This window comes from Triturus cristatus, chromosome 4_1 (genome assembly GCF_964204655.1).
Source record: "Triturus cristatus chromosome 4_1, aTriCri1.1, whole genome shotgun sequence".
Classification (NCBI taxonomy): Eukaryota; Metazoa; Chordata; class Amphibia; order Caudata; family Salamandridae; genus Triturus; species Triturus cristatus.
The window spans coordinates 47,003,234-47,026,283 of record NC_140585.1 but is presented as its reverse complement, the minus strand read 5'-3'; the positions used below and the strand labels follow the sequence as shown (position 1 = coordinate 47,026,283).

At 51.4% G+C, this 23,050-nt stretch overlaps 1 protein-coding gene across 2 annotated transcripts in view; it reads left to right on the top strand.

Moving 5' to 3' along the window:
- LOC146839441 (transmembrane protein 176B-like) overlaps window positions 1-23,050 on the top strand; it is a 112,302-nt gene that overhangs the window by 60,556 nt on the left and 28,696 nt on the right. The window contains exons 4-5 of one of the 2 annotated variants that reach the window (XM_085651491.1): window positions 9,261-9,317; window positions 18,952-19,176. In XM_085651491.1, coding sequence (XP_085507617.1) covers window positions 9,261-9,317; window positions 18,952-19,176 — 282 coding nt within the window. The remainder of the gene's footprint in view (window positions 1-9,260; window positions 9,318-18,951; window positions 19,177-23,050) is intronic. The other variant, XM_085651492.1, reaches the window with a different exon arrangement.

Genomic DNA, 23,050 nt, shown 5'->3' with positions numbered 1-23,050 from the left:
CTGTACACCCTTCGGCTAATAGTGGTGGAGATGCCGGGGATACATCGGAGTATGCAAAGGTAATTTCTCACTAGGGAGGTCGCTGGCTCTCCCTCCTGGCCGTCAGATTCGTTAGGTTAGCGCCGGGTCTGCGGGCCATGGGAGGGCGGTTTCAGCAATGTCTCGCATGAGTCACCGTGGTCTAGGGTGCCAGGTCTTCGACTCTTGTCCCGGAGGTTTGCATTTATTTCCTGGGTCTCTATGGGTGTTTTTGGGGTGGCATTTGCAGTAGTACTGGGCCCGGCCCACTTGCTGGTCATCCGGTCGTTGGTTTACACGCTTCAACACGCGTTACATGCCTCAGCGGGACTCCAGAGGCAGGTCTCGGCCCTATTCATAAGAAGACTTCAGGGTATAAATATATAAATTACCCTTGGGGATCGACAGTGATTCTTTCCGGGGCTCTTTACGCTTATATATACCTATATAACATGATGTAAACAGCAGTGCCGCGGTCATCGAAGGGGTATTTTACTGTGTTGGATGCGGCTGCGGTGGCTCCCGCGGGACTAGTGAATCTGCAGCCCTGACTCATGGTGTTGCCGTGCCTCATTGTAGAGAGGTCGATCGGCGGTATTTGGTGGTGCAGCGGGGGACTGGAGCCGGTTTTGGCGCCTTAGTTTGCAATGTCCCATTGGCTACTGAGGCAGAGTGGCCGTGGCTCGTCCTAATTTGGGTGTTTGGAGCACCAGACATGGCGGCTCGGCATTTGGCGTCACGGGTCTTTTTGAGTGGCGGATTTTACCATGGTTTACTAGCTGGGGTTGCTACCGGTTTCAATGTACAGCAGTTCGTACAGGCAGGCTCCTTGGAGTTCGACCCCCTTGTTGTAAACTGAGAGAACAAGATTTGCGCAAGAAGTAGGCGCTTTAGTATACACAGGTTTTATATCACTCTTCCCTGGTCAGCATTGGCTTGAGTAACTGACTGGTCAAACTACCAACCAATTGGAATAGAGACAGGGGTCGGCAAATCATTGTCGAAGTCAGATGTGAAGCGCCCGAAATACGTAAAAAAAAAAAAAAAAAAAAAAAGTTTCATTTGAGCAGCCGTTTAGGGGGTGGGTACCGCATCACTTGCGGTTCAGCGTGCAACATTTGTCATGTCTTCTGGATATGTGCCCCAGCAAAGCTTGCTCGACATATTAATTATCGTCTTACCAGCCATAATAAATTAACCCATATCCTTGAGTAGCACACCTGTCCTCCGTGCTACTTCCATGCGCTCTACATCGACCCTGGCGCGTGGCTGATAGGTTAACTCGGGCCGGTCTTGCAATAGAGATATCAGGGCCAGAGTGTGTCCATTGTGAATTGCACGAGGTGTTTTCGTTTCCACACAGACGTGGTAGACGGATGCGGACTTCGAACTGCACTAGCAGCTGGCTTGTGGGCCACGTTTTGGGAACAACAAACGATGGTTATTTCTGGGAATGGGATAATAATTTTACAATGCTGCTAGTTTTCTTAGGGTAGGAGTGGTGTGTTCCCGTTATTCCTACCCCCACATTCAACTATACACAAGTCAGGAATGTTCTACATTTAGCTCACATTGTAAGGAATGTTTTAACATACATATGAGAGAAAGGACGTATTGTTATTTAAATTTGGTGTTGTCTTTCCGGGCAGCACTGCTGGACAGGGGAGTGCTGCACAGTGCTGGTCCGGCAGCAACAGCAGCCAACAATTATATCGGGAAGGCGGTGCTCCCCCCCCCCCCCAGTAGCCAAAGGCAAATGCAGCATTGCAGCTTACAATGTAACGGCAAAAAACAATGTTCATGGCAGGTATGAGGTACATGCTGCATCATAAGCAATCTCGTCTGTCAGCGCGCCCAAGTGAAATTTAGAAATATTATTTTCAAGCTCAGTTGCTGTTTACCTTATGCAACTAACAACCATTGACAAAAGCCAACAACCCTGACCGGGGACCACAGGGTTGACCTGGGGTGCAACCACAGGGGGACCCGGGGTGTAAGTACTCAGGGGGTGTCACCAGGGGCAGGTGTACACAAGGTTTTATGGTTGCAGCGACACAAGAGGGACTCCAGGTGCGTCACTCATGGTGGTCACGGTGTGCAAGCACACATGAGGTGTCTCGGCCTGCAAAGCAAGGCATGTTTCCTGGTAAGAGGACCAGCTTTCCTAGGGGAGGCTGGGTGCTTTCGGCACAGTTACCCACTGGGGGAACACTGGTCATCACTGGATGCATTTCTCTCCCCAGCTGTGGTTAACTCGATTATAATTTAGGGAGTTGAGGATATTCCTGTCTTTTGGTTGCCAATCCCAAATTAATGCGATGGGGTGTGTTTACCATATTGGGCAGGGTAGGGTGCCAGTGCTGAGATCGTCAACCGTGTCCTTTGGGCAGCACAGTGGTATTAGACTGGCTGTGCAGTCCTCAGAGATGAGGCGAGAAGTTTAATCTGCTTGGATCAGCACCCGCCTTGGGGGGAATTTTTGACATTAATGTGTCAGCTAAGATTGGACTCGCCGTTCAAAGGGTTTACTGTTCGTAATGAGCTTGGAGCAACGTGTCCGCGCTACGGAAACATTCAGGCATAATCAAGTTGTCGCGTCGCCCAGGTTCCTTTGCCCATTTCCAGCCTCCTCCGGCTGCCTGTCTTAAGATATGGAAGACTGCAGGGGGAGGGGCTGTTAACCGTTCAACCTTGTCAACAAAGCCGCCGTGTTGCGCACTGTCCAGCTGTGCGGTAACGGCCAGCGCCCCAAGACCGTGAAAGTGTAAGGTAGGTCTGTGGTTCAGGGCCTCGTAGGAAATGAGGGGGGCCCTGAGCGGCAGCCGGCTAGAAGGTGGTTGGCTTCACCGCCAGCGCAAGGAGTGTACATCCCAGTCAGGCGTCATATGGCTGTTGCATTCCAGTGGGCCCACGGCACGTGCGACCCTGTTTAATTCCGCTTCTGTTGGTTCAGCTGGTTAGCCAATAGATGGGCTTGTTGTAGGGAGTGCCTTTTTTGTAGTTAATATAGGGATGCATGACATGTGCTCAGTATCGCACGTAACATCATTCCCATTTGTCTATTGAGACGTATTCTCACTGCGCGTGCGAACGCCATGAATAGTGATCAGTCATACCTTTCAGTGCGCGGAACACCTAGTAAAGGTGCGGTGCTGTGCAGCCCTGCAGATTAGTCAACTGTTACACGTTCCTTGAACCCTGCGCAGGGCTCCCTCTGCCCGTTGGTGTCTTTATGTTAGCCGTTCACTTTGGGTGCCTGGTTATTTCATGAGTGAGGCAGTGGAACCTATACCACTAGGGCTAGCATGACGGTCTTTTGTTGGATCCGGTTGAAGGTAGGAGTACCCATTTTCACAGTAACTGTGGGCTCCCCTGTGGTAATTTTAGTTTACATTGGTTGGGTGAACACATCCTTTCACTTGCGGTCGGAGAATGTAGATTATGTGGTAGATTTAGCATTTCATGTCCTGGGACACTGAGCGGTAAGCTTGCTAGCATTAGGACTAATGCTTCGTTAGTAAAGGGAACCCCCTGGTTTAGGTGTGCACGGCTAGGATCTGAGGGTAACCAGCAAAGGCTTACTTCCAAGGTTTGTAAAGTGGATCAGATGGGCCAAGCTGTGCTGCATAGCACCATGCATTTCTATAGGTCGCAGGAATACTAGTTCCTATGCACATTCACTGTTAGGTTCTGATTCCTACACGCCTGCACTCCTTCGCGTAAATTGTACAGGAGCAAGGGATTTGCATTCTGTCCCATCAGGGTACGGGGACCGTCTAGAGCACCAGGTACTGTAATGCTGCCATCTTCACCCTGGGCTGGGGGGGCAATGCCTTCCAACTTTACAGCCAGACTCTGAGCAGGCAAAGGCATACTTGCGATGGTGCAATGGGCACTCAGCAGTCGAGTTAGATGGGTCATCATACCCCGGTATGACGCAGTGATGAAACCTAGGTTGTGGCTACACACGACCAGGCACTCGAGGGCAGCTGTGGCGGGGGTGTGCCAGTGCCAAGAGGGTGCGGGTTGCCTGAGTAGGGCTGCTGGCTTGGAGGGAGCAAAACTCGGATCGCCACAAGGGCACGTTTGTTTCATAGAAGGTTGAATTGTCACTTTTATGGCATGGTGCCAGTTGCTTTAGTTATGCGCATGTTTCCTGGCAGCGTCAGAAACATTCAGAACTCTTTGCTGGTGGTTAGCTTGTTGTCAGGCTGTTCAGAGGTATTTTAGCTCAGGCATGGGCAAGCATGGGTTATAGGCCGGTGGTCTGCCCTGGGATTCGTGTTAACAGGCAGGTGAAGCAGCAGAACTTGGAGGGGCTTGGGTTTGGCCTCGGGGTACTAGGGCGGAGCCTGGTTGCTCACTTAGTAGCACGCCCTTGAGTTAGACGAAACAGGTACCTTTGATGCGAGCATCAGTACCGGGTAAATTCTCCCGACCTCCAGCACTGGCTGGCAGCTATTCAGGTGGCTTTCCAACAGGGCCATGGTCCATATGATTAAGGGAAGCACCGGGGTAACACTTTGGGCTACAAATCTGCAGGAGAACAATTTGGCTTTCCCAGTATTCAAATAGAGAAGCATGTTACACGTTGTTCTCCTCTGTGGTCACTCTGTCCTGTCTCTCCCTGGTATAATAGCAGAATTTTGGGAGGGCAAGGCTTCACATTTGGCGGTGACTGATGGAATACGATGGGCGTACTCCAACGGAGTGAAAGAGGAAGGAAGGCAGGCTGGTCAACCCTCACCTCCTCCCGCATGGGCACTGACAGGCAGGAGTGGGCGGAGCCTTGTTGCTCACTTAGTAGCCCGTCCTTGAGTTCGACGAAACAGGTACCATGGATGCGAGTATCGGTACCGGGTAACGTATCCTGCCCTTCAGCACTGGCTGGCAGCTATGCAGGTTGTGGAAGTGGCCATCCTCGGGGGCGATATGGTCCACATGATTGAGGGAAACCCCGGGGTAATGCTTTTGGGCTACCAATTAGCAGGAGAACAACTGGCTTACCCAGTATCCAAGATAGCGAAGAATTCTACACGTTGGTCCTCCTTTGTGGTCACTCAGTCCTGTCTCTCCCTGGTATACTAGCAAAAGTTTGGGAGGGCAAGGCTTCTCATTTGGTGGTGACTGATGGAATGCGATGGACATACTCCAACTGAGTGAAGGAGGAGGTAAGGCGGGCTTGTCAACTCTTACCCCTCCCGCATTGGCACTGCCAGTCAGGAGTGTCTTGTCAAGGGGATTGTTCTTCAGCCATTCAAAGGCTACATTGGACCAACGCCTAGTTATAGGTTTACGGTCATTTCAGTCAAAATCCACGGGGGAGTTAGAAAGGATGAGGGCACCTGTCCTGAGGGGCATGCCGCCCGCCGGTTCGGTTGGGCGTAGATTGTCTTGGCTGGACCTGGGAGAAGCCCGGTATCAGTTGCTGTAGGTAAAAAGGTCTACCTGGAGCCATGCGCAGTTGCGCAGAGCAAAGAGGTTTGGGCTTCATCAGGCATGGTCTTATACACGCCAAGTCCACAGGGTGCCGGGAGGGAGATGGGGTGCACCTCTCTAGTTTAGGCACGGTTCTTTTCCTACTGGACCTAGGGGAAGCTTTGGCTGCAGCAGGTTGTAAGGAAATAGGTCTACCTTGGTGGGGGGCCCTGGTAGTGACGGTGGCCACTCCCAAGGCTGTGGAGGAGTTACAGGGCGATCCAGGGTCTGCACATACCAAGGGGTATAGCATGCAGCAGCACCGTGTGGTGCTAAGCCAGGATACCCAGGGATGTTTAGCGTGTCCACTGGAAGACCGACGGCGCCCCGCTATCCGACAGGCGGTTGTGGGTCTGAGCAACCGGGGGCTGCCATGTATGCTCCGCCCACCCATCACGGGGGGGCGTGTGTAGCAAGTGGACTGGTGGTCCACAGGTGGGAGGGGGGGACCCTCCCAACATTAGGTATACACCAATTGGCGTTGCCATGGTGACTCTAGGCTTATCAGACGGGCAGGCGGCATAGGGGCTGGCCTGTCCTGGGATCGCCCGTAAGATAAGCCACCATGTTTGCATATTGCTTATGCTAATAAACCTGCAGCAATATTTCTCCACTTACATTCAGTGTCGTGTGTTTTTATTTATGTACTTATGTGTGTTGTGATAACTGTTGCCGATATTGGCACTATGTAAGGCTGCCCGGGGGGGGGTTGCGCAGCGGCCCGCCCCTTTGAGGGCGGCCGCCTTAGTGCCACAGGAAGGCACAGGGGTGGGAGGTCGTGTCCCTGGGATGGACCAAGGGAGACCCCAGCAGATAGCTGCTTCCGGCGGGGAGGAGCCAGGGGGGTACATATTCTGTCTCCGCCCCCTCCTCGCCCTCTTGTCCGCTCGTTCGCCTTGCCCGCCCATCCGCTTACCCGGCGTCCGGAGGGACAATGGGGGGGCCAGGTTTTCTAACAATTCTCACTTTGTGTTGCAGGAGGAGTTACAGGGCGATCCAGGGTCTGCACATACCAAGGGGTATAGCATGCAGCAGCACCGTGTGGTGCTAAGCCAGGATACCCAGGGATGTTTAGCGTGTCCACTGGAAGACCGACGGCGCCCCGCTATCCGACAGGCGGTTGTGGGTCTGAGCAACCGGGGGCTGCCATGTATGCTCCGCCCACCCATCACGGGGGGGCGTGTGTAGCAAGTGGACTGGTGGTCCACAGGTGGGAGGGGGGGACCCTCCCAACATTAGGTATACACCAATTGGCGTTGCCATGGTGACTCTAGGCTTATCAGACGGGCAGGCGGCATAGGGGCTGGCCTGCCCTGGGATCGCCCGTAAGATAACCCACCATGTTTGCATATTGCTTATGCTAATAAACCTGCAGCAATATTTCTCCACTTACATTCAGTGTCGTGTGTTTTTATTTATGTACTTATGTGTGTTGTGATAACTGTTGCCGATATTGGCACTATGCCCAGGATCACAGGGGCCGCATCGAGGCCTGAACCTAAAATGGTACGCCATGACCCAGCCAGCGCAACCTGCGGGCAGCGGGGGCAGCATGCTCGTCCCGCTGCGAGGGAAACGGTAAAACCTAAACAAAGTGCTTCCTCGCTGTTTTTACCGGGGTGGAAAGCATACGAGGTGAGAGAGACCCAACGCGCCTGTTATCCCCGGCAGTCTCCCCATCATTCTTAACCAGGCCTGGGAGTAAAGTCGGGTCAAGACCGTGGCCCTCTCAGAGTAATTCCCAGGAGCCCCGGACATGTGCGGCTGACTGGTCCGCCACACCACCTCGCCATTAACGTGGGCCTCGCCTAAAAACAGATTCCCTGCACTTGTTCCCAGCATCTGCGTTTCCCCAATTGGCGAGCAAACTTATCATCTCCCTACCGGACCAAGCGCGGACCGCCCCCGAGATGCGGCTCCTCATAGGTAGCACCCAGGAGCCCGACACAGCAAGCAGAGCTGCATCCAGGGCTGATGCAAGCATGCCGGGAGGGTACCTACACAGCCCAGCACGGGTCTACACATCCCGCCCCCAAGGGTCTCTCCGGTGAGTCCGGACGCACGACGGTGGAGGGGGGTGGGCGGGACTCTCTAGAGGGCCCAGCAATGTGAAGTAACCCGGAGAGCCACTTCGACTTAGCGGCCGCCTGGTGTGCCCACAGGCCAAACCGGGACCAGGGAAGGCTGCCTCCCCCGCTTTGCAAGTGGCGGAGATTATGTGCCCCGAGTCACAGGATGCTGAGATGACCTGCCAACGGCGCTAGGGATCAACCCGTGAGCTCTGCGCTGCAGAGTCAGCTGCCCTGGCTGCTGCCCACAACCCCCCTCCAGAGGAGCCCGGGATTGGGGGTGGGAGGGATTCACGGAGCCCGGATTGACGATGACCAAACCCTCGATGCACCTACCCCCGACCACGATGCTGCCCATTCGCGCCCGATCACCGCTGACCTAGGGGGGCAGCAATTGTGCAAGTTGGGGGTATTGTCTGTGGGCAAGACACGGGGGCAGCGGCCTCTCAGGGGTGAGACCCTGAGGGGGGGGCACAGGCCAACTCACCGCCAATTGCTGTCGCGACTCCGTACCAGGACTACGACCCCGTACCCAGAAGATGCAACCCGCGATCTCCCACCGACGACCATGCGGCGTGCGAGGCGAACAAGAGGTCGCCAGCATGGTGGGGGATGGCTATATAGCCGCCCCCCTCGCACAAAGGAGCCCCGGAAGTGACGCCCCTCGTGTCACTTCCGGGCAGGAAAGAGGATGGGGACACCGGCCGGAGTCCCTGCCCCCAGGAAGGGGAGGCGGGGAGGGGTGACCGGTGCCCAGGCGACACTAGGGCGCCGACCACTCTAGTGGCGGAAAAATGGAACCTGAATCAAAATGGATTCCACACGTCTCATTCGCTCCGAGGGTCTGTAGCACGCACACCTGTATAACCTGACGAGCTCTCTCCAAATATGACCAGTCTGATGTTGCTCTGTCCATAATAGTGTGACTCTTTAATTGCATCTCTGCCCTGTCCACTACAGAATTATCATTGATTCCATACCGGTTCCATTTGTAGGTTTCTATGTACAGACCCTTCTATTTACAGACCCCTCTTCGGGACTTACTCTTATGCTGCAGTTTCTGTAATATTGGCCTCAGGTTCTCAGTTCTTCAAACAGTAGCTGTACTTTTAAGGAAGAGCATTAAACCAACATCCGGTCCCGACAGTACATTCATCCGCCAGTCTGGCCACACGTTGGCCCTGATAATGGGCCTTGTGTGAGGCGCCAGCTTCCCTCATCATGCCACCAGATCATCTGCTTTGGTTTTGCATCTCAGCTGTGCACTTCTTGGGGTGACCGAGCAATCATATGTGAAGCCCCTTTACTTCTTCACCACTAGTTGTATTTTAATCAATTGAAAAAGAAGTGTCCACTTGTCCTGCTTCCTGGTTCAAAATGGCCCTTAAATCTTTGTGGGTACTGTTTGTCCTCGATGAGCGATGGGATACTACTCCGCCGTCCTCTGGACAAGTCTTGTTAAATCGATGTACAGCAGATGAGCCGCAGAGGAGCAGCCTCGGGGTGTCTGGGTGGCTCCTGTGCCTGCTGTGCAGCAGCTTCAGGTACATCAACACCCCTCCCCACTGCACAGGTGAACTGCTGCTGCACCTTCTCCTTCTTTGAGCTCTTTGTAGTATAACAAGTCTTGCTCTTAATTTTTGTTGTTCTATCCACTTGTGTGTTTTTCTCACATGTAGTCTGTTTCCCCTTCAGTTTATTGTCACCGGAGCAGTAGCTGTACTCAGTGAGAGACATCCCAGCTGCTTATCGGTAAGTGTCTGCCTTCACTGCTTGCTCTTTTCAGCTGCCCCAGGCTTCCTCCCAAGCCCTCCGGTATTTTTCCGGTAATGCAGCCCCCACAAGGCATTCTGGCCTCAAACTGAGTGAGAGGGCAGCTCGAGCCTCGAGGGATGTAGGAACCCACCTCCTGTGTTGCTGAATCCTTCGGAGTCTGTAGGAGCTCGGGATCAGCAGACCGGTCAGCAGTGTTGCGGTGCCTGCGAATGCAGGGGAGTGATCCTTCACTCCAAGAGAGATTATCTTCAGGTGTCTTGGATGCTTCACAGGTCCTACACGGTTCCTGTATGCTGCACAGACACAGACGATGCAGCAGACTGAGAGGGAGATGAAGACAGGGCCAAACAAAGTCCTGCAAAGTCCAGAGTGCCCAGACGGTTGAAGTGCAGTGGTTTCAGTTCTGAATCTAGTCCACGACAAATCTAAGGTCCTACAGCCAGGTAAGTTCTTAAGTACCCACGGGAGAGGGTTGAAAAGATTCAGGGGAATCTCCCAGGAGAGGGGCTGGATAGAGGGGAGGTTACTCCCATGTCGTTTGTCCAGTTTTGCCAACGCCTCCCAGGACTAGTTTGAACTGGACTATGCACAGAGACACCAAATGTGCCCCTCATGCAGACTTTCAGGCACTGACAAGCACACCCACCCAGCCCTAATACACTAAATCCTGTCAGGGAGGTGGTCACACCTCCCTGTGACAGAATGCCTATTGTTCTGCCTTCCCATGCTCGAGCTTGGCTCATCAGCAGGAGGGCAGAAATGTGTCTCTGGTCGGCAGCAACCATTTTGTGCTGTTCGGGACTAGAAGGCTGGTACGGGGACCACCGAGAGCCCACGGAGGTCGCAACCTATGGGTGAAGTCATACCGGTGTGGGGGTATGATTCCAACATGTTTGACACCTAACACAATAGTGTTTGTTTCAGCCGTTTTAGAGTTGGTCATCACGCGGGCGAATAATGCCCCTCTATACTAGTATATGGCTGTTTCACTGACAACCTGGGAGAATGGACTGCGTAGGCTGCAGGGGTGTCCTGCTCATGCAGGGGCACCCTCTCACTTAGAACCAAGCACCCTGCCCTCAGGATTGCAAAGGCCTGCTATAGGGGTGACATAGGTTTTAAGTGCACTGACCCTTAGATATAATAAACCTATATCTTTAGTAAGTGGTGCATGCACCAACTTACACTGGCTGCAATGGCAGGCCTGTAGTTCCATTTTGCCTGGTCTCTCATGGGTGGCATAATACATGCTGCAGCCCATGAGAGACCTCTGGCGTACCTATGCCCTGGGTATATGGGTACCATATATTAGGGACTGACAAGGGTACCCCAGTATCCAATCTGAAGTGTACCTAAGTACATAACATAACAGTTTAGGTAGAAAGCAGATAGACTGGTCAAAAACAGCATCACATCAAGCAAAAAGTGGGGGTAACCATAAGAAGCAGATCCTACTTTCATACGTCAGCCATTTTATTTCCTGATTGTGTCTTTCACTGCCCTCTGGTGTGTTCCTGTGCCACTTTTACCCCCTCGTGTGCTTCTGTGCCACTTTTACCCTCTGGTGTGTTTCTGTGCCACTTTTAACCTCTGGGGTGTTTCTGTGCCACTTTTACCCTCTGGTGTGTTTCTGTGCCACTTTTACACTCTGGTGTGTTTCTGTGCCACTTTCACCCTCTGGTGTGCTTCTGTGCCACTTTTACCCTCTGGTGTGTTTCTGTGCCACTTTTAACCTCTGGGGTGTTTCTGTGCCACTTTTACCCTCTGGTGTGTTTCTGTGCCACTTTTACACTCTGGTGTGTTTCTGTGCCACTTTCACCCTCTGGTGTGTTTCTGTGCCCCCTTTACCCTCTGGGGTGTTTCTGTGCCACTTTTATCCTCTGGTGTGCCGCTGTGCCACTTTTACCCTCTGGTGTGTTTCTGTGCCACTTTCTCCTTGTCTGTGTGTTTCTGTGCCACTTTTACCCTCTGGTATGTTTCTGTGCCACTTTTACCCTCTGGTGTATTTTTCTGCCCCTTCCGCCCTCTGGTGTGTTTCAATGCCACTTTTGCCCTCTGGTGTGTTTCTGTGCCCCTTTCTCCTCATCGGTGTGTTTATGTGCCCCTTTTAGGTCTCGCTGAGCCAGCGCATGCGCTGCTCTGCGAGAAATTTAGTGAGTGGCTTTTGAAAGTGCTACCAGAGGCTTTTGCGGGCCTCAAGCTTGCGTTCACATGCGCGTGTACGCGCGCAGCCGCCATGTGGGTTTCTGTCAAGGCTCATTAAGCCTTGCGTGTCTCTCTCCGCCTTGCTTGGTTGCCACGCAGCCCTCACTACTCCCTCCCACGCAGCCCTCCTCCTCTGTAGCAACCCCCTTCCCTGCCTAGCCTTTCCTCACGACCAACGCATAAACACACAACCCGGCCCTCCTCCGGCACACACACACAACCCGCCCCCCCTTCCCAGCCACTCACTGCCTATCAGCCATGTAGCGCGATCAGTTTTACTTTCACAGCCGCGTTCGCCGTGAAAGTGTTCGTGTTTCACAGAGTCTGCTGACCTTCCAGCCAATTTGGGCGGCCGTGCAGATTGCTGGGGGGCATTTGGTGCCGATGCAGCCCTGAGTAGCCCCTGACCGGTGCAGGCCTGGTTTTACTGCTGGCTGAATGCCACATCAACACCCAGCAGCACCCACGGACAGCGGAACGGCACACGCCATATCGCCCCCTTCTCTTACCAGCACCGCGCAGCCCAGAGCAAGCAGGTGAGTGAAGATGGGGGCATGGATGTGTCCACGGCGGCACGGCTGCCCCGGAGTTTCTTCTTTTTCAGGCTCCTCAAGCCGAGGTCTCCACTCTGGGCCTCCTCCCAACCCAATCGCGCTACGCCTTATCAACAGTACTTTGGGCCACACCAGGGGTGTGCTACGGACTAACAGGCAGCGTACTCTCTATCCGCTCCCACTCACCACGCTGGTGGGCCCTTAGCCTGCTTCACTATCAACGCCATCCTTTTACCTACCCACGTGGGCACTTCATGTACGGGAGAGTCCTCTTGCCTCTTGCAGGAGGGTCAGCAGAGGCTGTAGGACCTTAACTTTCGGGCACCATCAGTCATGCTTCTCCCCCGCCGCACTCTCCTTTCTTTAACCTTCCTAGCCACAACGCATCTGCGCCCGGCCTTTGTGCGTGCTATCTTGCGATCCCTGCTTCCCCGCTTGTAGGCTTCACCAGGGGGCGTGTGATTCTATCACACCGAGCTTTCACTCCGACAGTGCTTCCCCCACACTCAACCAGGCATTGTATTGTGTTTTTGCCCACGCGGGCACTTTAGGTACACGTGTGTCACGCTTCATGCTGTGTGAGTTTCTTTTGTCTGCTACTGCACTCCACCCCCTCACCCCTTTCAAATACCGTCCCGGCTTTGCTCAGTTGGACCCATGGGCTCACCTTATGCCCTAAAATCTGCATGTTATCCTCCATTTTGCAAGGTTAAACTTGTAATAGGCAATCATTATTGCAGACCATATATTCTGATCTCTGGAGTATCGGATTTTATGTGCTGCGATACACCCCTTCCCTCCGCTGCCCTCGAAATCCAGGTCCAAGTGCATGTGTGGCAAAGGAAAGGGCTACTCTCCCCAGCGCCTTACTGTACCCCATATGGTAGGTGCCCTCTCCCATCAACAGTTTAACATCAAAGGTAAAAGCAGGAGGCGCCTCCAAAAAAGTCTTTCAAAATACTATTGGTTTTCAATCCAAATACATAAATGTTTTTAAACCAAAGAGTTCATTTCATTCACAATATACAAAACTCAGTTAGATAATAATTTTATTGAATTATTTTAAAGAGCTCAGTAGATTATTCGTTGTGCAGTTCTTCTAATAATAATATAGCCAACACATGTTGTTGCAAAACTTTGTTATTATATTGTGAATTAAATGAATTCTTTGATTTAAATAAATAAGTATTTTAGACTCGAAGCAGTTGCGGTTTGAAAGATTTTTTGGGGGTGCCTCGTGCATTTACCTTTGATGTCCAAGTGCATGTGTGCTGCTAACCCTATTACACTGTTGGTGGGATATTCTGAGAGCTCTTGTCTGTATTAGTTTTCAGTATATTCTTTGCTCGTATTGATTGAGGTTTCTTTCGGTGGTCATGTGTTCTAATTCTACGGGTGTTCCTCTCCCCTTGAGTAATAAACTGTAGCTGTGGGCTATCATGGCTGTGCTAGTTAATGTAAGTATACAGTGATGTGAGAGGCCTGTTGCACACCTGGTTTGTTGCTGGGTGCTGAGTGTGCATTGTGTTTTCATGTTTTTGAGGGGATTGTTAGTCATGAGTGGTGTTGATGTGCAAATGTTGTGCTTTAGTGTCTGGCATTGAGATGCATCACCTGTAATCCCCAAGGACTGTTCAAGAGATGCTCCTCCTTGCCCCCTGAATGACTCAGTTGTAGGCGTCAAAAGTGCAAGAATGCTATGTAAGCTTCTCCTTAGCACCTGGCATACTATGCAGCATTGTGGTGCATTTGGTGGTACCCTCATAGCTGCCAAGTTTCTCAGTTCCATGCGCGATGTGCTGCACCAGTCCACGTTTTTTGGCTTGGAATTCTGGGACTTGTAGTTCTGTTTTATAATGGAATAAACAATACTACAAGTCCCAGAATTCAAAGCCAAAAGTCAGCACTCATGCATGGACCTGGAAGACTTGGCAGGGGATTTACCCTACAATATTGGATAGAACCATGACTTGTTGAGTGCCACCCCTTGCTCATTTAACAGGCCCTACGGGATCTTTGAGTGCCACCCCTTGCTCATTTAACAGGCCCTATGGGATCTTTGAGTGCCACCCCTTGCTCATTTAACAGGCCCTATGGGATCTTTGAGCGGCACCCCTGCCAAATTTTGCAGCACCTTAGTGCTAGTGTCACCGTGGTGATGAGCACAACCTTGGGGTATTTAGCCACATCCTGGCACAACGCGGCAGCAATAGTTTTATTTTAGGTATTTGCGCAGATCAGACATTGCGCCTAGAAGCAGCCAAGAACTTTAAAGTGTACATTTTTATTGCAGCAGTAACAGCATCTCAGACATGAGGTCTTGTACCAACAACAGTAGCACAATAGATTGTATAAACCAGGATGTGGTGTGAGGGACATTCGGAAGCAGTCAGTGCAGTGCACTACCTAGTGCTGCGACAATTCCGTGTTATGTTAGTTTTTTACCAGGCATAGTTGTACAGTTTTCTTTATTTTGTTTTACTTTTTATGAAATTCCAGACATTAGTCCAACTTGAGGCACAGGAAGATACAGTGAGCTGCCCACAAATACATAGCTGTTGGTTCAGTGGAAAAAGGCAGGATTTGAACCCTCCAGTCAAGGTTCAAGTTAGGCCTGGAAGGAGTTTGCTGAGTCGCACTATGCAGAGCTCTGCGAAGTGTCGAAAAACTCTGTCTCGCTACGCGGAGTTCTGCGAGCAGCGGAGTGTGCTACGTCGCGCTATTTGCGCTGATTTTTGGCACCAGGAGTTTCTCCTGCGTTGTAAAACAGCATGAACAGCATCATGCGGAGCATCAGAGGCTACTGCTTCTATCTGAATCTTGAGTAGATTTTCTACACGAACTACAGCTTCCTCAACACGACCGGCAGCTTTCTCCACGCGAGCGGTAGCAACCTGCCGTGACCGCCCGCGTTTAGAAATCTCTCCGGGAGGTGGTTTAGCATGCAATTTCTGTCTTTTGCGCGAGAAAAAAATGGCAAGACTCCACTTGTGGAACAGAATTGTTTGCCCACTCCTAGTTCAAGTGCAGAATGTTACAGGAATTTCTCCCAGTGGGTGTTCACTTGCTTTGTTTATTCACTACAATATAGCACAGCTCAGAGGTGTGTGGTTGAGATGCAGGGGCCAATTTGGTCTGAGGTTGCAACAGACTAAGATAAGAGCAAGAGAAAGAACAAGCATTGGCATAGCCAATAGGTCTCGCCTTTGGGACATTATAAGTGTTTAGCCATGCAACAGTTAATGTTGTTGCAGTAAGGATATTGTGCTGCATAACTAAATACTTATAAGGTCCCAAAGGCGAGACCTATTGGCTATGCCAATGCTTGTTTTCCTTGTAAGCATTTCTGTGCCTCATTCGCCCCTCTGGCATGTTTCAGTGCCTCTTTCGCCCTCTGGTGTGTGTCTGTGCCACTTTTGCCCTCTGATGTGTTTCTGTGCCATTTCTACCCTCTGGTGTGTTTCTGTGCCAGTTGTACCCTCTGGTGTGTTTCTGTGCACCTTTTGCCCTCTGGTGTGTTTCTGTGCCCCTTCCTCCTCGGAGGTGTGTTTCTGTGCCACCTTTTTCCTAGTAAATGTTTCTGTGCCCCATTCGCCTCCTCTGGCATATTTCTGTACCACTTTTACCCTCTTGTGTGTTTCTGTGCCACTTTCCCCCTTTGGTGTGTTTCTGTGCCCCTTTTGCCCTCTGGTATGTTTCTGTGCCACTTTCTCCTCGTTGGTGTGTTTCTGTGCCACTTTTACCCTCTGGTATGTTTCTGTGCCACGTTTACCCTCTGGTGTGTTTTTCTGCCCCTTGTGCCCTCTGGTGTGTTTCTGTGCCCCTTTCTCCTCATCGGTGTGATTATGTGCCCATTTTTTCCTCGTAAGCGTTTATGTGCCTCATTCGCCCCCGCTGGCATGTTTCTGTGCCTCTTTTGCCCTCTGGTGTGTGTCTGTGTTACGTGCCACTTTTTCCCTCTGGTGTGTTTCTGGGCCCCTTTTTCTCTCGTAAGCATTTCCGTGCCCCATTCGCCCCCTCTCGCATATTTCTGTGCCACTTTTACCCTCTGGTGTGTTTCTGTGCCACTTTTGCCCTCTGGTGAGTTCCTGTGCCATTTTACCCTCTGGTGTGTTTCTGTGCCACTTTCTCCTCGTCGGTGTGTTTCTGTGCCAGTTTTACCCTTTGGTATGTTTCTGTGCCACTTTTACCCTCTGGTGTGTTTTTCTGCTCCTTTCGCCCTCTGGTGTGTTTCGGTGCCAGTTTTGCCCTCTGGTGTGTTTCTGTGCCCCTTTCTCCTCATCGGTGTGTTTGTGTGCCCCTTTTTTCCTCGTAAACGTTGCTGTGCCTCATTCGCCCCCTCTGGCATGTTTCTGTGCCTCTTTTGCTCTCTGGTGTGTGTCTGTGCCACTTTTGCCCTCTGGTCTGTTTCTGTGCCAGTTTTACCCTCTGGTGTGTTTCTGTGCCCCTTTCTCCTCATCAGTGTGTTTATGTGCCCCTTTTTTCCTCGTAAACTTTTCTGTGCCTCATTCGCCCCCTCTGGCATGTTTCTGTGCCTCTTTTGCCCTCTGGTGTGTGTCTGTGCCACTTTTGCCCTCTGGTGTGTTTCTGTGCCCCTTTTGTCCTCTGGTGTGTGTCTGTGCCATTTTTACCCTCTGGTGTGTTTCTGTGCCCCTTTTGTCCTCTGGTGTGTTTCTGTGCCCCCTTTGCCCTTTGGTGTGTTCCTGTGCCCCTTTTCCAGCTGAAGCGTTTCTGTATCCCATTCGCCCCTTCTGGCATGTTTCTGTGCCTCATTTGCCCTCTGATGTCTCTCACCTTATAATCTTACCCTATCAACTCCTCTCTTTTGTCTGCCATGTTTGGATTGGTTTCCCACACAACATCTGGATCTAGTTCAGAAGAAGATAATGAAAAAAATAACATTAAATCACTCTTTGCCTTGCAGAATTGCAGAAACCATAGACAGAGTTGTACATTTTTGCGAATTGCTGTGGTATTAGAAGAAAGCTTTTTCAAAGTTATCATAATGGGAATACATTTCCAAGGAGTAAAACTACTTTGGGACTCTGCACAGACTTGCATTCCAAACATGCAAATAATTTTCCATATCGGTGATCCGGTTTGTGCTTCATTGTTGACCTGTGTTTCCTTCCTTCCCTGTAGTGCGCGGCCGCCTCGCTCAGCCTTGTAGTTGACCTGTGTTTCCTTCCTTCCATGTAGTGCGTGGCCGCCTCGCTCAGCCTCGTTGTTGACCTGTGTTTCCTTCCTTCCCTTTAGTGCACGGCCGTCTCGCTCAGCCTCGTTGTTGACTTGTGTTTCCTTCCTTCCCTGTAGCGCACGGCCACCTCGTGCAGCCTCTTTGGTGCCCTGTGTTTCCTTCCTTCCCTGTAGTGCACGGCCGCCTTGCTCAACCACTTTGTTGACCTGTGTTTCCTTCCTTCCCTGTAGTGCACTGTCGCCTCGCTCAGCCTCATTGGTCATCTGTGTTTCCTGCCTTCCCTCAGGTGCACGGCCGCCTCGCTCAGCCTCGTTGTTGACCTGTGGTTCTTTCATTCCCTGTAGCGCACGGCCATCTCGCTCAGCCTCTTTGGTCACCTGTGTTTCCTTCCTTTCCTGTAGCGCATGACCGCCTCGCTCAGCCTCGTTGTTCACTTGTGTTTCCTTCCTTCTCTGTAGCGGACGGCTGCCTCACTCAGCCTTGTTGTTGACCTGTGTTTCCTTCCTTCCATGTAGTGTACGTCTGCCTCGCTCAGCCTCGTTGCTGACCTGTGTTTCCTTCCTTCCCTGTAGCACACAGCCGCCTCGCTCAGCCTCGGTGGTCAACTGTGATTCATTCCTTTCCTGTAGTGCACGGCTGCCTCGCTCAGCCTCGTTGCTGACCTGTGTTTCCTTCCTTCCCTGTAGCACACCGCCGCCTCGCTCAGCCTCTGTGTTGACCTGTGTTTCCTTCCTTCCCTGTAGCGTGCGGCCGCCTCACTCAGCCTCGTTGTTGACTTATGTTTCCTTCCTTCCGTGCAGCACACGGCCGCCTCGCTCAGCCTCGTTGTTGACCTGTGTTTCCTTCCTTCCCTGTAGCACACGGCTGCCTCGCTCAGCCTCGGTGGTCAACTGTGATTCCTTCCTTTCCTGTAGTGCACGGCTGCCTCGCTCAGCCTCGTTGCTGACCTGTGTTTCCTTCCTTCCCTGTAGCACACGGCCACCTCGCTCAGCCTCGGTGGTCAACTGTGATTCCTTCCTTTCCTGTAGTGCACGGCTGCCTCGCTCAGCCTCGTTGCTGACCTGTGTTTCCTTCCTTCCCTGTAGCACACCGCCGCCTCGCTCAGCCTCTGTGTTGACCTGTGTTTCCTTCCTTCCCTGTAGCGTGCGGCTTCCTCACTCAGCCTCGTTGTTGACCTATGTTTCCTTCCTTCCTTGCAGCACACGGCCGCCTCGCTCAGCTTCGTTGTTGACCTGTGTTTCCTTCCTTCCCTGTAGCACACGTTGCCTCGCTCAGCCTCGGTGGTCAACTGTGATTCCTTCCTTTCCTGTAGTGCACGGCTGCCTCGCTCAGCCTCGTTGCTGACCTGTGTTTCCTTCCTTCCCTGTAGCACACCGCCGCCTCGCTCAGCCTCTGTGTTGACCTGTGTTTCCTTCCTTCCCTGTAGCGTGCGGCCGCCTCGCTCAGCCTCGTTGTTGACCTGTGTTTCCTTCCTTCCCTGTAGCACACGGCCGCCTCGCTCAGCCTCGTTGTTGACCTGTGTTTCCTTCCTTCCCTGTAGCACATGGCCGCCTCGCTCAGCCTCGGTGGTCAACTGTGATTCCTTCCTTTCCTGTAGTGCACGGCCGCCTTGCTCAGCCTCGTTGTTGACCTGTGTTTCCTTCCTTCCCTGTAGTGCACTGCTGCCTTCCTCCTGCATCTCGTCAGCTTTGGGGTGGCCATCGCGGGCCTTGTTTTTGCGTCAAGTGATCTAAGACCAGGCGCGTGGTTCCATAGGTGGCCTTTGGCTCCAGAGTACCTGTGCAAGTCTCAGCTCGACAATTATGAAGGATACCGCGACGCCCCGTACCCAGACGAGTATAGGGTGACCCACTGCAGCAACGAAGTCAAGAGATTCCTGGTAAGCAGGTGATGTGTTCTCTCGAGCAACAGCATTTGTTTTTCTAGACCCCCCCAGCACCAAGGATGTGACGCCCCAAATCTGGAATGTTTGCGTAAGATGTGCTTCTGGTAAAGACAAGGACAATTAGTACAACACCATTTCCTCATTCATAAATTAATACGATACCCAAGGAGCAATAGAAAATAAAATATCTATTTTAAAACGCTAATCTAGTGCATTTAATATGAAATGTAACCACACAAAAGATAAACATGGTAGTGAAAATGTTTACCAATAGTGTGAACTGCAAAAAATAACATTTTAATTATATTTAAAGCACTGCTAGTGTTATTGCTACTTCCAGGCACTATGCTATTCCTAGCAGTCTTGTAAATAAAAAGCCTATTCAGAGTTGAAGGTGATGCACACTTGCAACCCTAATTTAGAACAGCCAGGCCTATAATTCAGTTTAATGCCAGTCCTGCTATTTGCAGCCCACAGGAGCAGCTGTGAGAACAACAGCCAGGAAACACCAAGGGCCTTTCATTAGCCTTTAATTGGAATGGACGCTACAATTGTGTCTGCCTTGCTGTGAGAAACTCCTCTCTGACCTAGAGAACTTGTTGAAAATTGTCAAAGTAAACAGTCAACAGAGTGGAGACATGGCTTTCAGCTATTTTCGTTCTTTTAGACGGTGTTTGTAGGAGGCTGGCTTAGTATATGGGGCTCACTTATGTAAGTGTAGCACCCTGCACTAATCCATTCAACCCTTATGGTGATTTTAGTGGTCTTAGACAAACAAGGGTAGCCTTCAGGCTTAGTCCAGAAGGGGACCCAAATAACCAGCCCAGGTAAGTACCCAGGAACCCCACGGAGCAGTGTGTGAACACAACGTGTGCTCAATACAAGTCAATAGGTAACTCGTGGTTGCAGTTTTAAAGAAGAAGGACCCTTCCCAGAGGACCCTGAAGAAAACCAGTGGAAGATGGAAAGTTGGAGAGTCACCTCACCCATGGATACCCCAGGAACCAGGATACTTACACCAGGGAAGCCGGGTGCATAGATGTGAAGAGAAGTTGGAAACCGCCGGAGACCACAATGGAGGACTTCAGAAGATATGCCGCTGGCGAAGAAGGTGAAAGAGTTTGGTGGAACCCAAAGGTGGATTCAAGATGACAAGTACCTTCAAGCAGACGGGACAGAGTCTATGCCACTCAGGAGTGACCAGGAGGCACGGGAGACAAGTACCCACCAATGTCCATAAATGCAGGATCGTTGACGGTGCCCTTGAAGTTGCAGCTGCGTGGAAAAGGAAATACTGTGGGTAAACAGGAGCCATTTACGAGCTAAACCACGTCAGACGTCAAGAGTGAGGGTGTCGGTGTCTGTCGGGAGCACCAAAATGCCTTGGCAACAGCAACAAATGTAGTATGCAAAAAAGGTGCAGTGTTGGGGCTAGCAAGGTCACAGTGACTCACCACAAGCAGGTAAGTCAGAGAAGGCCCCAAGCAAACAGGGGAGCTCCCTGCAGCCAAAGAAGACCCTTAAGAGGACCCAAAGGCCGGAGGCACAGGAGTCGCCAGAGGACCTCGAGCAGCTCAACAAAGACGAAGGCCCTCGGTCCAGAGGATTCGGTGAGGATGAAGATCTTGGTAGCAGAAGATGCTTGAGGCTGGAGCTTCTTGGAGCCCAAAGATCTCTGGAGGAGAGAGTTAGTACCATAAGGAAAGGGTTGGGATGATTCAGGGGTACCTCCCAGAGGAGGGGTTGGACACTGGAGAGGATACTCCCATGTCCTTTGTCCAGTTTCACACCAGAGCGGGAGCCAACGGCTCCCTGAACTGGTTCCAAATGGAGTATGCAAGGAGGGCACCAAATGTGCCCTTCAAATCAGTCTAGTGGCACTGGCAAGCGCCCCTGCCCTGGCCCAATACACTAAATACTGTCTGGGAGGTGGTCACACCTCCATGTGACAGGAAACCTATTGTCCTGCCTTCCCCTGCTCAAGCTTGGCTCAGCCGCAGGAGGGCAGAATCATGTATCTGGTCGGCAGCAGCCATAGCTTGCTGTCTGGGTCTCGAAGACTGGAACCGGGAGCAGTGAGGGCCTCCTGTAGGAGCTTTATAGTGCATGGAATCATACCCTAACACCGTTTACGGTGTTAGGGAATGATTATCTTGTGTTTTTGATCCCATCTCTCCTTCAGGAGGCAACTCAAGACCTGGCTTTTCGAGCAGTGACGGCCCCCCCTCCCCCTGCGCCTTGAGACCCCCCCGGGTGAGTAGTGCGCTATACAAATGTCATGATTGATTGATTGAAACACAGCAGGGTTCTTTACAGCCAGTTTAGAGATAGCCATTGCGTAATATATCGTAATGGATGATGCACTTACAACCTGGGGGAATGGACTCTGTGGATTGTAGGGGTGTCCTGCTCATGCAGGGGCATGCTTCCACTCATAACCAAGCACTCTGCATCAGGATTTAAAGGCCTACCTTAAGGGTGACTTATAGGTTTTAAGTGCAGTGACCTCAGATATAGGAAAACCTATATTTGTCGTAAGTGGTGCTAGCACCAGCTCACACAGGCTGCAAAGGCAGGCCTGTAGTCACAATTTGAGTGGTCTCCCATGGGTGGCATAATACATGCTTCAGCCCATAGGGGACCCCTTGTGTACCTGGGTACCTTAGTACCATATACTTGTGACTTATAAGGGTGCACCAGTAGCCAATCTGGGGGTACCTAAGTACTCACCATGTCCAATTTGGGGAAGAAGCACAGAGACTGAGTCCTGATTAGCAGGATCCCAGTCAGACCAGTCAGAAAAACATAATGACACCAGCAAAAAGTCGCGGTGACCATGAAAGCAGATCCTACAGTGTTCTTTTGAAAAGACAACAAAATGAAGGACGCAATTATTAGTCTTCTAGAAACTCTACTGTGTCATAATCAAGAACTAAAAATAAAAGTGTCCTCTTCAAGGATTAGAGGCCACCAATATATCCACGAAAGCTGATTCTCATATGCACTAAACAAAATAGATCATGGGAAGAACAAGAGCTTCCTTGTAGCGTACACTTTCTAATTCATTCGTCAGCACATGATATTCACAGGAACAACAATGGAATGTCCTGGGGAGGAGGAAGAAACCATTATATTTCTGAATCTGGGGCACTTTGCCTTTGCCTCGTATGGGAGGCGGTGGGCAGTGGGGTCATCTTATCACATTCATATAATAGTGCCTGGTCTTGGAATGAGGCAGTGTTCTTCCAAACCCTTTTCTCAGTCGTAATGAACCTTTGATTGGCTATGGTAAGGAGTTGAGCCTTGTGCCTTGCAGCCACCTGCGCTGCATCTTAGTATCCTGATTAGCCAATGTCTCATGGTGCCAAGTAAGAGGTGGACAGTGCCATGGAACTCTGAAATGCAACAGTGTGAGGCTGCAGGTCATAGACTAGAGTTTCCCCCCCACCCCTTTATTGATGCAATGAGAGCTGGAAGAAGTGAGAGTATGAGGGAAGAGGGAACTTGGACAGACATGAAGGAGGTCAACTAGGAAATGAGATGAGTGACATCATGATTAGGTTCCAGGGCCTGGTTTAGAATGCATCTCCAATCAGAAAGGATACAACAAGGTGCATTAGAGATCTGGAGAGAGAAGCGTGGACTATGACAGGTTAGAAGTGTCCAACCAGGAAGAATCAGGATGGGTAAGTCATTGAGAGTCGAAGACGTCTTATCAACGGAACATTCTGTAGATAGCAGAGTGGCAGGGACAGAAGAGCATTAGTCCAAGATGAAAGGTGGGGCAGTAACAACTGGAGAGCATAATGTGTGGTGAACAGAAGGACAGTGATAGCAGCGGAGAGAGAAGACAATGCGGCAGGATAAT